The sequence below is a fragment of the Symphalangus syndactylus genome, chromosome 5 (assembly GCF_028878055.3).
Source record: "Symphalangus syndactylus isolate Jambi chromosome 5, NHGRI_mSymSyn1-v2.1_pri, whole genome shotgun sequence".
Taxonomy (NCBI): domain Eukaryota; kingdom Metazoa; phylum Chordata; class Mammalia; order Primates; family Hylobatidae; genus Symphalangus; species Symphalangus syndactylus.
The window spans coordinates 72135900-72151671 of record NC_072427.2 but is presented as its reverse complement, the minus strand read 5'-3'; the positions used below and the strand labels follow the sequence as shown (position 1 = coordinate 72151671).

Below are 15772 nucleotides of genomic sequence, written 5' to 3'. Positions count from 1 at the left end.
ACGGCCTCCTTTTTGCCTGGCCGATTAGAAGGCAAACATTTCTTTCTTTCTTTTTTTTTTTTTTTGAGATAGAGTCTCGCTCTGTCACCCAGGCTGGAGTGCAGTGGCACAATCTCGGCTCACTGCAGCATCCACCTCCGGGTTTCAAGCGATTCTCCTGCCTTAGCCTCTGAGTAGCCATGATTACAGGCACATGCCGCCACGCTTGGCTAATTTTTGTATTTTTAGTAGAGACGGGGATTCACCACGCTGGGCAAGCTGGCCTTGAACTCCCAACCTCAGGTGATCCACCCCGCCTAGGCCTCCCAAAGTGCTGGGATCACAGGCTTGAGCCACTGCGCCCGCCAGAGGGCAAACATTTCATGATTAATCTGACTGAAATACCATTTTTAGGTTCATCATTAGCTCGGACTACAACTCAGGCTGTGCTGTAACTTTGTGTCAACTCATTGATCCAACAGTGTGTCCTTCACATTTTTTCTTACTATGGCCACTGTTTTTTGTGTTACCAAAGGTGAAGGCATAGCCTTCCTCTCCTCATGTTCAGCATCTTCTGCGTTTCTCTGGTTATAAACAATGAGAAAAAGGGAAAATCCAGTATTTCTCTGACCCTTAAGAACACATATGAGATTCAGAGATTCAAAGTTAAAATGCAACATTAGGGTACATTATGTCACCAGGGACCAAAAAGAATACAGATAATAGATGCCAAAAAAATGTATTAAGTAATGTTAAAATTAATTTTGTGTGAAGTTGACCAAGGCTTTTAAAACTAGACCTTTGTTTCCTTGATTCTTCTTCTGAATTTTCTCTGTTCTTTTGCTAGTCTCGATATTTTTTATCAGAGCGTCAGGGACAGACAGGACCTAAAAAACTCCACTTGGTGTAATAAGTAAACACATGTTGGGGCAAAGTATTGCTGAGTGTGTGTGTGTGTGTGTGTGTGTGTGCGTGTGTTTCTTATTTGGTATCAGAAACACCTTCCTTTCCTCAATAAACTTTTATGTATTTCCAGACTTTTCTTACTCTAATGTAACCTTACAAAGATTTTTTACAGCTTTCTCTGCGTGCCAGTCAATTAATGTGTTTCACATGAACAAATAATACAGCTTGAATAAACTCAATTCTATTATTGCAGGTTGCGAAGTCACCTACTCCGTGTTTATGGCGATGCTGACTTGGGGCATTCTGCTCTTACAGGCTGATTCCCCTGTAAGGAAACGGTGTTTTTTCCCCATCCTACTATGAAAGATGCTATCTGAGGGGCTAAGGCGCCTCTGCATTTCACGACTGCCCACTAGGCTACGACAGCCTCAAGCTCGGCTTTTCTGGCAGTTCCGCTAAGGGCTCGCTGCCCTCCTGGAGCTATTGGCGTCACCTGTTCAAGGTCGCGAACCCACCGGTGCCGCCGGCAATCAGCGAGGTCCAGCGGGGCTGCGCGGTTTCCGGCCTGCCGGCGTTCGGCGTCGCCTCGGCCCCACCTGGTGCCCCGCAATCCGCGCAAAGGCTGGGAGACCGCGCCCTCTCCCGACCTACCACCAGCCCAAGCTGGGCCCGGAACTAACACCCGACAAGCGCAGGCTGCCAGCGGCAGCCGGGAAGGGGCACCGGAAGGAGGCGGTGGCGGGGCGGGGCGGCCGGGGGCGGAGCGGGCCGGGGCGAGGCGCGGCCTACAAAAGCCACGCGCGGCGCGGTGGGCGGGCCTAGGCGCGAGCGGCGGAGTCGGCTGGGTCCCCGGCGCCGCAGAGGCCGCGGGCGAGAACCGGGAGGGGAGAGGGAGGAGACAGGAGGAGGAGACGCGAGTGCGGGGTGGCGCCGGTCCACCTCCGCAGCGCTCCTGCCTCCCCCCGGATTTGGAAGGCGGGCCCGGGCTGCGGCAGCGGCGGCCTCGGCTGCCTGGGGAGGTGAAGTCGGGCTGCGGCGGCCTGGGTCGGCGCGGCGGAGGGTGGTGGCTGACCCGGCGAGGGTGGGCAGGTCTGGGCAGCCGGCGCCACGGCGAGGTGGAGGGGCGGCTTGGCATCCCTGGGGCGGGGCGGGGGCTCCCGAGGGCCGCGGCCGGTGCGTTTTCCCCAGGTCAGCGTCCCCCGGGGCCTTGCAGAAGCGGCTTCTGCGTCCCCGGGGCGGCTGTGGGAAGGGTGGGCGTCGGTGCCTGCAGGGCTCTCCGTGGCCGCTCGGGAGAGATGCTTTTCGCTCAGGCTCCCCTGGAGACTTGAGGGGGTGCGCGCTGGCGTGCATGGGGCCTGTTCTGTCCTTGCTTTGGGGATGCTCCTAAGGGGGGAGAAAGGGATAACTCGGGTGCTTGGAGGTCGAGAGACGGATACGTAAGTGCGCAAGGGCCACTGATTAGGGCACGGGAAGGGCTCGCTAGAATGAGCTCTTAAACTGGTTGGGTGTAAGCGGTTTTGGGCTAGTCTAAACCAAACAACCGAGAATCAACGCGGGGTTCCTGCAGGTTGAGAGAGTACCTGTCTGCAAATGTCCAGTAGTGATGGATTGCCTTGTAGGCCCCAGAGCAATCGGGGAAGTTAGTATTCTTGTTCAGGAAGCTGCTGGTTCACTTAGAGCTATAAAAGAATGTTGTGAGTTTGGGATTTTCTTTCAAACGTTCAGGATTGAGGTTGGGGCTGGTGGTGAGGGACCATGTAAAGAGGTTTGAGTGGCTGCCTTAGGTCCCGGTGTGGAAAGCTTATTCTTTTGGTGTCATCACGTGGCCATGGGAATTATTTAGAATGTGATCTGTCCTCATGAGAAGAAAGGAGCTCTGAAGCCATTGCAGTTCTTCCTCCCTATGTGGAAAATCGAATTTCTGGAAACATCCTCTATACTGGAATTTTGCCTACGTAAAGGCTATCCTTATTGGCTAGCGACACTAATTATTTTAAAAGTAGGATGAAAGTACAAGTATCTGAAGCATCATTGGGTTTCGAGCTCACTTCTGTGGAAAAGTTTAAGGGAGTGGGCTAGACTTTCCAGGGAAGTTATTGCCTGGCTGTGTCCCTCTAGTCCTAATTTTATACTTAACTTTCCCCCACCTCCTTCAGCCTCATCTGTTTCAATGGTGCAACTCTCTTCATCCCCTTTTGGTTACCAGTCACCTTCAGGCCATTCAGAGGAGGAAAGAGAGGGGAATATGAAGTCAGCCAAGCCCCAAGTGAACCACAGTCAGCATGGGGAAAGCCAGCGGGCCTTGAGCCCCCTGCAGTCTACTCTGAGTTCTGCTGCGTCTCCTTCCCAAGCATATGAGACCTATATTGAAAATGGACTCATATGCCTTAAACACAAAATTAGAAACATCGAGAAAAAGAAGGTAACTTTTTTTTCTTCCAGTCCTGTATATGCGTGATCTTAAAGATGAAGGAGCTGACATTTTTCTTTAAGAGCTCATAGATGTTCTTTACTAAAAATTTAACTAACCTTAGGTTTAGCTGCTTTAAACAAGCAGGCTACGTGTTGGAAATATTAAACATTTTCTGTTTCATTTGTCAAAACAACTGAATAAAAATATTCATAGTAAAATTATGCATGCTGCTGTTGAAATACTTTAAGAGCTAGCTATTTTAGGTCAGATTAATTCCTTATGTAGTATTAATGTTTCTTTTCATAGATGTGTCAATAGCTGATTTTTTAGCTTGTTTTCCTTGTGACTTTCTGCAGCAGTTGATATTGCAGTATAACTGCTGCAGTCGTTGGAAGGTTTAACCGTGGTAGAACTAGAAAATGTTTTACCACTTACTTTTGTGGTGTTAGGTGAAGATTTAAGATTGCTAGGTGAAAGCGTGGTAGTCAGCCTTGTAAAGAGACCCAGGAGTTAATCCTAGCTACAGAAAATGCTGTTGTAAAGATCTGAATCCTTCTTCATTTCCTGAGTCATGTAGCCTGCGAAACAGACTGCACATTGCTTTTCTATATTACGATTCTCTTCTGCTTTTGAACAGGTGAGGTTGAGTGACTATCTGGATCTATGTGCTCTTAAATACTTTTGTGCCAAGACCTAGTTAAACCTTAAAGTTGCTTTTAGTGGAGGAGTGTGAAGAGACTTTTTAGAGTCTGGTTGACTCTATTTTTTTTTTTTTACCTAAGAAAGTAAAGAAGGGCAGGTTGCTAGTAGCTTCTCTGTAGCTCTCACCATTTATTTTTTTAATGCATGCAGTTGATCACAAGTGTGGTAAGGTGAGTGTGCCAGGTCAGCACAAATTCCCCGTCACTATGATAAATGGTCAAAGCAGGATCTATTGACGGAGCCTCCCTCAGGTGGAGGAACTACGTATATGTATACTTATGCTTTCTAGCTTACCTGTAGTACCTTTTTAATTTTGAATACCTGATAGTACCAGTACTTTTGTTTCAACCTTCTGGGAAAGAATTTTTCCACAGGAGGAGCCTAAAAAATGCTTTTAGAATACCATAGTGGGTCCGGGTGCGGTGGCTCACACCCGTAATCCCTGGGCTTTGGGAGGCCAAGGCAGGTGGATCACCTGAGGTCAGGAGTTTGAGACCAGCTTGGCCAACACGATGAAACCCCGTCTCTACTAAAAATACAGAAAGAATTAGCCAGGCGTGGTGGGGGTTGCCTATAATCCCACCTACTCAGGAGGCTGAGGCAGGAGAATCGCTTGAACCCGAGAGGTGGAAGTTGCAGTGTGCCGAGATCGCGACACTGCACTCCCGCCTGGGCAACAGAGTGAGATTCCGTCTCAAAAAAAAAAAAATACCATAGTGGGTTTATGTCATTATTATGGGGCCAACAAATGCAATTTATTTTTCATAATTTCCTTAAGTATCAAATATAATATGAAAAATAACTTCAGGATGAGCTTACTCTAATGATAGAAAAGAAATCTTTGTTTCTGTACTTCCAATAGGAGTTTCCTTTTAGGAAAATGCCACATAATTCAACAGGTAACTGAACTAATAGTTTAAGCATGAGATTAGAGTAGGACTTCTCAACCTCTACACCACTGACATTTTGTACAGGATAATTCTTTGTTGTAAAGGGCTGTCCTGTGCATTTTAAGATGTTTAGCAGCATCCCTGGCCTCTAACCACAAGATAACAGTAGCACTCTTCTTCCCCCTCCCAAGCTGTGATAAAAAAAAATATCCCTAGATATTGCCAGGTATCTTTGGGGGACAAAATTGTCCCGTGTTGAGAAGCTACTGTGTTGGGGACATACGATTTACTAGGTAAGTCCCCATGGGTTAAGTAGTCTAGTTTGTTATTAATAGAGTCATTAAGAGAAAATAGTTTTATTACTGCTTAGCTTTTGTAATTCCAGACTCGTGATTCTGTGTATTTTTTCTCCCCTGACTGGAACTCATCTACAGTTGCTGCATGCCTTATAGTAAAATGATAGTCTTGTAGATTGATAGCTTACTTCAAGGACTTTGTTTCCTAGAGACAAGATCTGGCATTTACTTTATTTGCTTCTGAATTTTATATCAGACTATGGTAGATACAAGTTTCTCTTTTGTAGCTCAAACTGGAAGATTATAAGGATCGCCTGAAAAGTGGAGAGCAACTTAATCCAGACCAGTTGGTAAGTGGCTTATGATCTTTTAGTAAGACTTGCTGGTTTTCTTTTCTTAATAAAACTGTACATGGATTTAGTGAGACCAGAGTCTTTATAGTGCACACACACAGTTAAAATCCATAGTTTGTTCAAAAGTGTTTCAGAAGCCTTCATTGTTTGTGCCTGTTAGATCTCAGATACGACTTTTTTTTCTGTTGACTAGAAGATGGTATGCATGGGAGTGTAGACTGTTAAACAGGAGTAAAAGTGTAGACTGTTACTAAGAGTTAACATACAGATTTAAATTAAACTTATGTGCCAGAGTGGACTGAAGGAGAAGAGAAGGGCATACTCTAACTTCCAGCTCTTCACTGGTATATTCTAAACCTGACATCTTTCTGCTCCAAAATGTGAAAGAGTATTTACTGTAGCTTACCTTAGTTTTCTCTAGCTGCCTCACCTTAATTCCTTTCATGCTCTCTTCCTACTTTTCTATCCTGGATTTTTGTGTCCCCTCTCAGGAGGCATGTTATCTGATAGATATCTGGCCTTAAAAAAAAAAAAAAAAAACTTACTATAAACATTAGGCATTAGGCTACTTGCATTTTTTCCATTGGTTAACTTGTCAATGATATACCTGGTAATTGCAAATTTTATGTAATTTGTGAAGCAGAGTTTTTGCAACGTGGAAAGAAAACAGTGCTTCCTGGATGTTTGCCATTTTGACTTGATCATGTTTCCTGACTAAGAAGGGACACATTTATTTGAAAATTATTTGATCTTGTTTGTGGGTCTTTTGTCTTTATGTTTTTCAACTAAAATTTTTGGCTATACATCATAGATACTGGCATTCAAGGACTTTTCCCATTCCATAGTGACTCCTCTTCACTGACCCAGAATTTTTGTGATGTAGTAAGTTATAATTTTGCTGAGACACATATTTGCATTGTGTGAGCTCTGCAAATGGTGCGCTCACTTAGCTGGGGAGAGGACTTAGCTGGACATGCAGCATTTCAGCATGGCTTTGTTTTAAAGTCATGGTGTGTTCAATAACTCCTTTTTTTTTTTTTTGAGATGGAGTTTCGCTCTGTTGTCAATAACTCTTAAAGTGATAAAACTTCTTTGTGTGTAAATATTCTTGAACGAAGTGTCCTGTTAAGAGTTGTGTTCTTTATTTTTAAGAAACATCGGGGAGAGGGGGTTGGAGATTGATCGTTCCCATGGTAGCTCTCTAAGAAGTGTTAAGGACATGCTATATTCATTGCCCCAGCCAGGCAAACTTCATTCTCAATATTTCATTACTGTCTTTATAGCCACATGTTGCTTCTATAATAAATGTATGAACTTTGATATCTGGAGTAATATGCTGACAACTGCCCAATTTATATCCCCAACGGATCAGTCCTCTGAACTCAATATTTCTGTGTCCAGTGCCTATCTGACACTTCATAATTTTTCCCTGCTCCCCAAAACCTGCTCCTCCTCTAATCTTAGCTGTGTCAGTTGATGGCTTGATCAACTAGAAGGAGTTGCCAAAAATCTTGGAGAACTTACCTCCTTTCTCCTCATAGCTCACATCCAGCTCATCCTCAAGTCTGCTCACTTCTCCCTTTAAGGTAAATCAGGAAACTGACCATTTCTGCCATCTTCATCCAGGCTATATAATCTTTCATCTGCATTACTTATTACAGTAGTAATTACTTCTGCCTCACAGGTTTTTCTGTTTCTGCTCTCCAAGTCTGTTCAGCATAGTAAATTCAGTGATCCCGTTCTGATGCAAGTCAAGATGGTTATTCCTCTGCTCAGAAGTCCCCATTTGTTCCCATCTGGTGGTAAAATGTCCTTACTGTGTCTACAAAGCCCTACAGAATATCCTTCCCACTTCCTTTGACATTTTGACTCCATTTCCTGCTCTTCTTTCCCTCGCTAGCTCCATTCTACCTACCCTAGCCTCCTTGCTGCTCCTCAGGCATCCCAGGCACACTTCTGCAGGGCTTTTTGCACATGATGTTCCTACTGCTCGGGATGCTCTTTTTCCAGATGTTTCAATGGCTCAATTCCCAACCTCCTTCAGCCTTGTATTTGAAGGTACCCACAATGAGATCTGTTCTCACCTCACTGTACCTCCACTTCCCCGTTCACACTGCTTAGCTCCTTTCCTTGCTTAACTTTTCTTAATAGAAGTTAGCACTTCTCTGACAAGCTATGTTTTATCTTGTCTCTTTCCTACCCTTACAATGTAAGTTCTATGAAAGTAAGGATTTTGTCCGTTCATTGCTGTATTCCTAGTGCGTAGAATACAGTATAACATGTAGTAGGTATATAAAATATTTATTACATGTAGACTTACTACGTATAAAATGAATGTTAGGTCTTTAGATGTAACTAAGCACGTAGTTGGTGGTACTTTTGAGAAATCACACCTCATACATGCAATATATAAGGCAGAAAATTTAGAAAATGCAAATAAGTCAGAAGGAAAAAAAAACAGAATCTTCAGAGAACTGTTACCAGTATAGGCATACCTCAGAGATATTATGAGTTCTGTTTCAGACCACCAAGATAAAGTGAAGATTGCAATAAAGCAAGTCACACAAATTTTTTGGTTTCCCAGTGCATGTAAAAGTTACGTTTGTCCTATGCTATAGTCTGTTAAGTGTGCAGTAGCACTGTGTCAAAAAGAAGGTACACACCTTGATTAAAAATTATTTTATTGCTAAAAAATGCTAATGATCATCTGAGCCTTCAGTGAGTTGTAATCTTTTCGCTGGCTGAGGAGGGTCTTGCCTCAGTGTTGATGACTGCTGACAGATCAGGGTGGTGGTTGCTGAAGGTTGGAGTGGCTGTGGCAATTTCTTAAAATAAGACAACAGTGAAATTAGCCACGTTGATGGACTCTTTCTTTCATGAAAGATGTCTCTGTAGTATGTGATGCTGTTAGATAGGATTTTACCCACAGTAGGACTTTTTTCAAAATTGGAGTCAGTCTTTCAAACCCTGCTGCTGCTTTATCAATTATAAGTTTATGTAAAATTCTAAAGGTTTTGTTGTCATTTCAACAATGTTCGTAATATCTTTACCAGTAGAGTCTATCTCAAGAAATCACTTTCTTTGCTTATTCCTAAGAAGCAACTCCTCATCTATTAAAAGTTTATCCTGAGATTGCGGCAGTTAGTCGTATCTTCAGGCTCTACTTCTAGTTCTCTTGCTATGTTCACCACATCTGCAGTTACTTCCTCTGCTAAAGTTCTGAACCCCCTCAGAGTCATCCATGAGTGTTAGAGTCAGCTTTTCCCAAACTCCTGTTCATGTTGATATTTTGACATCCTCCCATGAATCGCAAATGTTCTTAATGACATCTAGAATGTAGGGAATCTTTTCCAGAAACTTTTCAATTTACTTTGCCCAGATCTATTAGACAAATCACTGTCTATGGCAGCTATAGCCTTATCAAAATGTGTTTCTTTTCTTTTTTTTTTTTTTTTTTGAGACGGAGTTTCACTCCTGTTGTCCAGGCTGGAGTACAATGGCGGCGTGATCTCAGCTCACCACAGCCTCCACCTCCTAGGTTCAAGCGATTCTCCTGCCTCAGCCTCCTGAGTAGCTAGGATCACAGGCATGCGCCACCATGCCTGGCTAATTTTGTGTTTTTAGTAGAGATGGGGTTTCTCCATGTTGGGCTGGTCTCGAACTCCCAACCTCAGGTGATCTGCCTGCCTCGGCCTCCCAAAGTGCTGGGATTACAGGCGTGAGCCACCGCGCCTGGCCAAATGTATTTCTTAAGAAGACATGAAAGTCAAAATTACTCCTTGATCCATGGGCTGCAGAATGTGTGTTACGTTATCAGGCATGAAAACATCTTTGATTTGTATATTTCTGTCATAGCTCTTGGGTGACAAGGTGCATTGTCAATGAGCAGTAATATTTTGAAAGAAATCTTTTTTTTCTGAGCAATAGGTCTCAACAGTGGGCTTAAAATATTCAGTAAACTGTGCTGTAAGAAGGTGTGCTATCATCCAGGCTTTGTTACTTTGTTTATAAAGCACAGAGTAGATTTAGCATAAGTCTGAAGGGTCCTAGGATTTTCAGAATTATAAATGAGTATTGGCCTTAAATTAAAGTCATCAGCTGCATTAGACCCTAATAAGAAAGTCAGCATGTCTTTTGAAGCTTTGAAGCCAGGCATTGACTTCTCATCTCTAGTTATGGAAGTCCTAGATGGCACCTTCTTCCAATAGGAGACTCCTGTGTCTACATTGAAAATCTGTTGTTTAGTGTAGCCAGCTTCATCAATTAATATCTTAGCTAGATTTTCTGGCTAACTTGATGCAGCTTCTACACTAGCACTTGTTGCTTCATCTTGTACTTTTATGTGATGGAGATGACTTCTTTCCTTAAACCTCATGAACCAGCTTCTGCTAGCTCCCAACTTTTCTTCTGCAGCTTCCTCAGTCTCTCAGCCTTCACAGAATAAAACAGAGTTAGGGTCTTGTTCTAGACTAGGTTTTGACTTAAGGAAATACCACTCAAATCTTGTGCACATCAGCAGTAGCATTTGTTTTCTTATTATTCATGCATTCACTGGAGTAGCACTTTCACCCCACACAAGCTCAACCTCTTCCACTATCAACATCTCTCATCAGAGAAATACATTTTTTACTTTCTATGAATCTACGTTGACACATCATCATCACCCAAAGTTCGTAGTTTAGAGTTTACATTAGGGTTCACTCTTGGTGCTGTACATTCTGTGGTTTTTGTTGGTGTGTGTTTGTTTTTAAGAGACAAGGTCTCTCTCTTACCAGGCTGGAGTGCAATGGCACAATCTCATAGCTCACTGCAACCTTGAACTCTTGGGCTCAAGTGATCCTCTTAGCCTCTGAGTAGCTGAGATTACAGGCGTGAGTCACAGCACCCAGCTCTATGGGTTTTGTTAAATGCAAATGTATCCACCATTGTAATATCATACAGAATAGTTTCACTGCCCTAAAAATTCTCTGTGCTCCATCTACTCATTCACCAATTCTTTTGTTGTTGTTTTTAATATTGTGGCAGTGTTTCTACTATACATGGTCTTTAAAGTTTGGTTGAATTATTGTGTGAGAAACTATCTGTGCCTGGTTCTCTTTGAGGTGGGAGCTCTTTGAAAATATTCTCTGTTTTTCTTTGGAAATTGATTTTGTTTAGATTTCTTTTGGCATCAGTTTTTAAAAACTTCATTGAAAATCACCTATTTCGTTCAGTTTTTAAAATTTATTTGCATAGATTAGGGCCAAATAGTTTTTAATAAAAGTTTAATACAGCTTGTTTCTGTTGTTACTTTATAATTTTGTGTGGTTTTATTTCCTTAGTTTACTCTTAAATTATCTAGGGGTGTATTGCACCCCCCCACCCAAAATCAGCTTTTGGACTTACTTTATTCCACTTTGTAAAAATTTTTCTGCCTTTTTGTTTTTTGGTTATTTGCTTTTTCTAGTTGTGAAAATTTTCTAAAATTTCTTGAAGACTGAATTTTCCTTCAAGCACTGGTTCAGTTGTATTTGATTTGATACTGTGTTTTCAATATTATTTGTGATGTTTTATAATTTTAGTTTGATTCTCTTCTTTAACCCAATAGGTACTTATAATAATGTAAATAAAACTTGTAATGTTCTATATGGCTCTTGCAGCCTCTTTGAAGTAGTAACTCTTAAGGAATCTGTCAAGGCTGAGCTACATAAGGTTTATGTTAAATTGGTAATGTACGTTTCTCTTTTCAAATAGTAAAAAGAATGTCTAATGAAGTTGTTTTTGGAGTCACTTTAATTTGTAATAATTTAATGTAACTTTATAATTTAAATGACTTAAATTGTTACATTTATAACTTTAGTATGTTTGGTTCAGATCTGGATTTGAAATAAAGAGATGAGATTCAAGTGAATTCTCAAGCAATAGGCAAGGGGAACTTGATGCCTTTGGTTCTGCCAAAGTTTTTGTTGTTAAGGAATTAGAATTTGGTACCCATTTTTTGCTGCTGAACTGTGATCCTGTGTTATATTTAATACATCTATAGTAAACTCAATAAATAATATAGAATCTTCCCTCTTTTGTAATTCCACTGCTATTGGCCTAGTCAAGGCAAGCCACCTAAACTTTACATATGCTTCCTAGTTGATATCCTTGTCTTGAGATCTTACCTTCAGTTCACCAGTCCTGTTGTCTGTGGTGTCCTTTGCTTAAAACAGCTCTCAATGTATGATTTCTTTCAAAAGTTTTAAATTGTTCAGAATCTTGAGCATATCTAATGCTCTCTAAGATCATCTGAACTATCTTTTATTCATTCAACAAGATATATTAAGTATCTACTCTAGGAGGTACTGTACTTAATATTAGGGTTATAATACCTAAGGGACAAATGTAATCATTACCACATAGAATCTATAATGTGGTGGGGAATAAGCAAATACAGATATGATGGATTTTAAGAAGGTGAAGTACAGGATGATAAGGGATTGTAATGCAGGATCAATCCTAAGAAAGGAAGAACTTTAGTTAAGACCTAAAATATGAGGCTGGGTGTGGTGGCTTACGCCTGTAATCCCAGCACTTTGGGAGGCCGAGGCAGGCGGATCACGAGGTCAGGAGATCGAGACCATCCTGGTTAACATGGTGAAACCCTGTCTCTACTAAAAATGCAAAAAATTAGCCGGGCGTGGTGGCGGGCGCATGTAGTCCCAGCTACTCAGGAGGCTGAGGCAGGAGAATGCCGTGAACCCGGGAGGTGGAGCTTGCAGTGAGCCGAGATCGTACCACTGCACTCCAGCCTGGGCGACAGAGTGAGACTCTGTCTCCAAAAAAAAAAAAAAAAAGACCTAAAATATGAATGAGACTTAGCCAGTGAAAGGAGGGAGGGAGGAAGAAGAACAGAAGGCTAGGCAGATGCTCGTATGTGTAAAGGCTCTGAAAAGGAACAGATTTTTGGTTTTTTTACAAAGAGCCTTTTTCAAAAACTGGCAAGAAGGTCACGTGGATGGGTGATGAAGCTGGAGGGGGTAGGTCTTTGTATACTATTTGATAATTACTTTTTTCCAAAGGCATCAGAAATAGTACAGATACGTTTAAGCAGGGAACAACTACAGGTTTTTAGTTTAAAAAAATCACTTTGATTGCAGTGTGAAGTATGGTTTGGAGATGGTGTATGGAGGTAAGGAAATTAGAAAAGTGTTGCCTGTAGTCTAGGTGAATGATTATGGGACCCCTACCAAGGCAGTGGCAGAGGGACTTGAATCAAGTAGCTGGATTTGAGAGGTAAAATCATCATGGCTTGGTAACTGGATACAGGAGTAGAGGGTAGAGCTGAGAGTGGTTTCAGGTTTCTTGCTTGAACAGTGGATGGATGGCAAAACCATTTATTAAACGTGGGGCCACTGGGGCAGAAGGAGGTTTGGGAGGATGGAGTAGGATATAAAGAGCTCAGTTTTGTACTATTGATTTTAATGTGCCTGGGAGACATCAGTGTCTGGTACCAGGTGTTTAGGTAAATGGGTCTGGAGCATGGAGAAGTTTAGCCGATAGAAATATCACCTGTATGACCGCTACTTGAAACCATTAGAGGAGATAAGACTGTCTTGGGTGAGAGTCTAGAAAGCAGAATACAGAAACCTAGGACAGAATCCTGAGGAACTCTGACATTTAATGTTTGGACAATAATGGCTAAAAATGCAGTGTGCCTATGAGGGTCAGGCATCATTCTGAGTGCTTTATACATATGCAGTCATTTAAATTGTACAGCATCTTTGTGAGGTAGGTTCTATTACTCTTATTTTACAGGTACTAAAAGCAGGTGAGAGAAGCTAATGGAAAAATTGCTAGTAAATAAGCAGCTGGAGAAATGGGAGAAAAATGGAAGTTTAGTGTTAGGAAAAACAAGAAATGTCTGTAGAGCAGGAGTGTGCCTTTTTGTTGAAGGCTGCTGCTAAGTCAACCAAAATGAGAGCTGTAAAAGATCCATAGCTTTAAAGGATGACATCGACAATTGCTAACTTCAGCTAAAACAGTTCTGGTGGGATGGTAGAAACGGAATCCGGGTTGATGAGGTCTGAAGAGCTGGAGACTGAAAACACGTTTGAATTTGTGTAAGCCTGGAAGGAAGTAGTTGTCACAGAAGAATTAATTTTTCTTGTTCAGATTGGGGATGACATGAACTTGTAAAATGCTGATTTAAGCATCAATAGAGAGGGAGCAGCTCTTTGTTAGAAGACATTAAAGAGGGAATCCTAAAGTAAAGTTTTGTATGAAGGCACAATTCCGTAGGATCCAGGGCACAGGTAGAAGCGGGGGCGGGGCGGTGGGATACCTTCTTCACTTAGTAAAGAAAGGAAAAATGAAAGAATAGGTCTACATTAGATGATGGAAAGTTGAGGTAGTTCCCAGCTGATGCTGTTTTTCTTGAGTCAAAGTTAATACCATTTGGGAGTAGCTATGGAGGAGTATTTCTTTATATTTTTACATCCCTCTGAGGACTGTATATCCTGGTAATGTTATCCGCTCATTCTTGTTTCTGTAGCAGGATGATCTCTATACCTTTTTATTATAAAATATATGGCTGAAACAATGTATTCTGTGTAAGTTATAACACATAATAAAGCAAGCGCCAGAACCCGACTCAACTCACATAGTCTGTTTCCAACAGTGTTGAGGCTCCCCTCTCGTGTGGTACTTTCTCCTTCCTGTAACCGTGACCCTGAAGTTTTCTCTTGCTTTTAAGAGCATCTTTTTTTTTTTTTTTTTTGCTGCCCGTTAGAGTTGCTTTTTTTTGTACCTTATAGTAAGTGGTATCATGCTATATATTCTGCAGTTTGCTTTTTTCACTCATTATATTTAGTATTTTTATGTCAATACAAGTGCCTGTATTTTATTTGGTTCTCTCTACTTAGTTTTAGTCTGTAAATAGATGGATGCTCAATTGAGGTTTTGGGGTTTTTTTGTCACTATGAAGAATTTTACTTTGAGGAATCTTTTAGGTGTTACTGAGAATCAGGAGTAAGATTTTTTTTCAGGGTACGTATCTATCATTAGGCTGTAGGACATGCTCGTGATTAACTTCATAGGTAAAAATACTGAACTGTTTTCCAAAATTATTGTACCAATTTATATTAATACTGGTATTATTATGTAGGAGTTCATATTGTTCTGTACCTTTATAAAGACTTAATATCAGTCTATTTTTTGCAACACTATTGAGGTATGATGTACTTAACACAAAGTAAACCCATTCTAAGCGTACATTTGTTTACAGTAAATTTGTAGAGTTATCGAACTGTTAGCACAGTCTCATTTTAGAGTATTCCTATCATCCCCCTGAAGTTCTCTTTTGTGCTCTGATTTACTTTCTATCTTTAAAAATTTGTCTTTTCTGGACATTTCGCATAAAATAGTCTTCTGCATCTGGCTTCTTTTACTTAGCATAATATTTTTGAGGTTTACCCATGTTATAGCGTGTATCAGTATTTCATTTGTTTCTATTGCTGACTAGTATTCCATTGTATGGGTGTACCACATTTTGTTTATCCACTTACCAGTTGCTGGATATTTGGATTGTTTTCATTTTGGGCCATTATGCTGCTGTATACATATATGTACAAGTCTTTATGTGGACATGTTTTTATTTCTTTTGGGTGGATACCTTGGAGTGTAATACTTCACTGTTTTAATTACTGAGGCTTTATAATATGTATTTATCTGGTTGCGCAGGTTCTCCACCTTGTTCTGTTTCAGATTGGTCCTTTCTCTTTCCATATAGATTTGAGTTAAAGTCCCATGAAATGCCCCCCTCTTTTCTGTCAATGTAGTTCATCTGGGAAATATTTAAAAAAAAAGTTTTGTTCCTTTAAATTTCCTGTAGGACATTGCATATTGTTTGTTATAATATTTATTTTTGTGTGTTACAGGTAATTATTCTAAATCTTTCCACCATATTATAATGTCTCGAAGTTGCTTGTTCATCTGTTTGATACTCACCATGCTATTTGTGTAATATGTTTGAGTAGTGAATGAATATTAACAGAGAAATCCCGTTGGCTCAGTGCTATTAAAACCAACAGGCCTTTCTGATCTCAGACTTCATAGGGTAAAATTAGGACTCATATTTCTAATACAAAAATTGAATTTCTGGCATTAAATTGAATTTTTAAATGCAACTTAATATAACTGGTATTAATACTCTTTCTCCTTTTTCTTTAGGCAAGTACTTTTTTTGTGTATGTATAGTAAATAGCTATAAGG

At 41.0% G+C, this 15772-nt stretch overlaps 1 protein-coding gene across 42 annotated transcripts in view; it reads left to right on the top strand.

Moving 5' to 3' along the window:
• Nucleotides 1-1692: 1692 nt before the first annotated feature.
• The window catches only part of CAPRIN2 (caprin family member 2), a 45548-nt gene continuing 31468 nt past the window's right edge, over nt 1693-15772 (top strand). For 12 of the 42 annotated variants that reach the window (XM_055280237.2, XM_055280226.2, XM_055280236.2 and 9 more), the window contains exons 1-3: nt 1703-1904; nt 3092-3307; nt 5474-5536. In XM_055280237.2, coding sequence (XP_055136212.1) covers nt 3131-3307; nt 5474-5536 — 240 coding nt within the window. In that variant the 5' untranslated portion in view covers nt 1703-1904; nt 3092-3130. Of the gene's footprint in view, nt 3308-5473; nt 5537-15772 lie in introns of all 42 variants that reach the window. The other 30 variants (XM_063640353.1, XM_063640352.1, XM_063640351.1 and 27 more) reach the window with 12 other exon arrangements.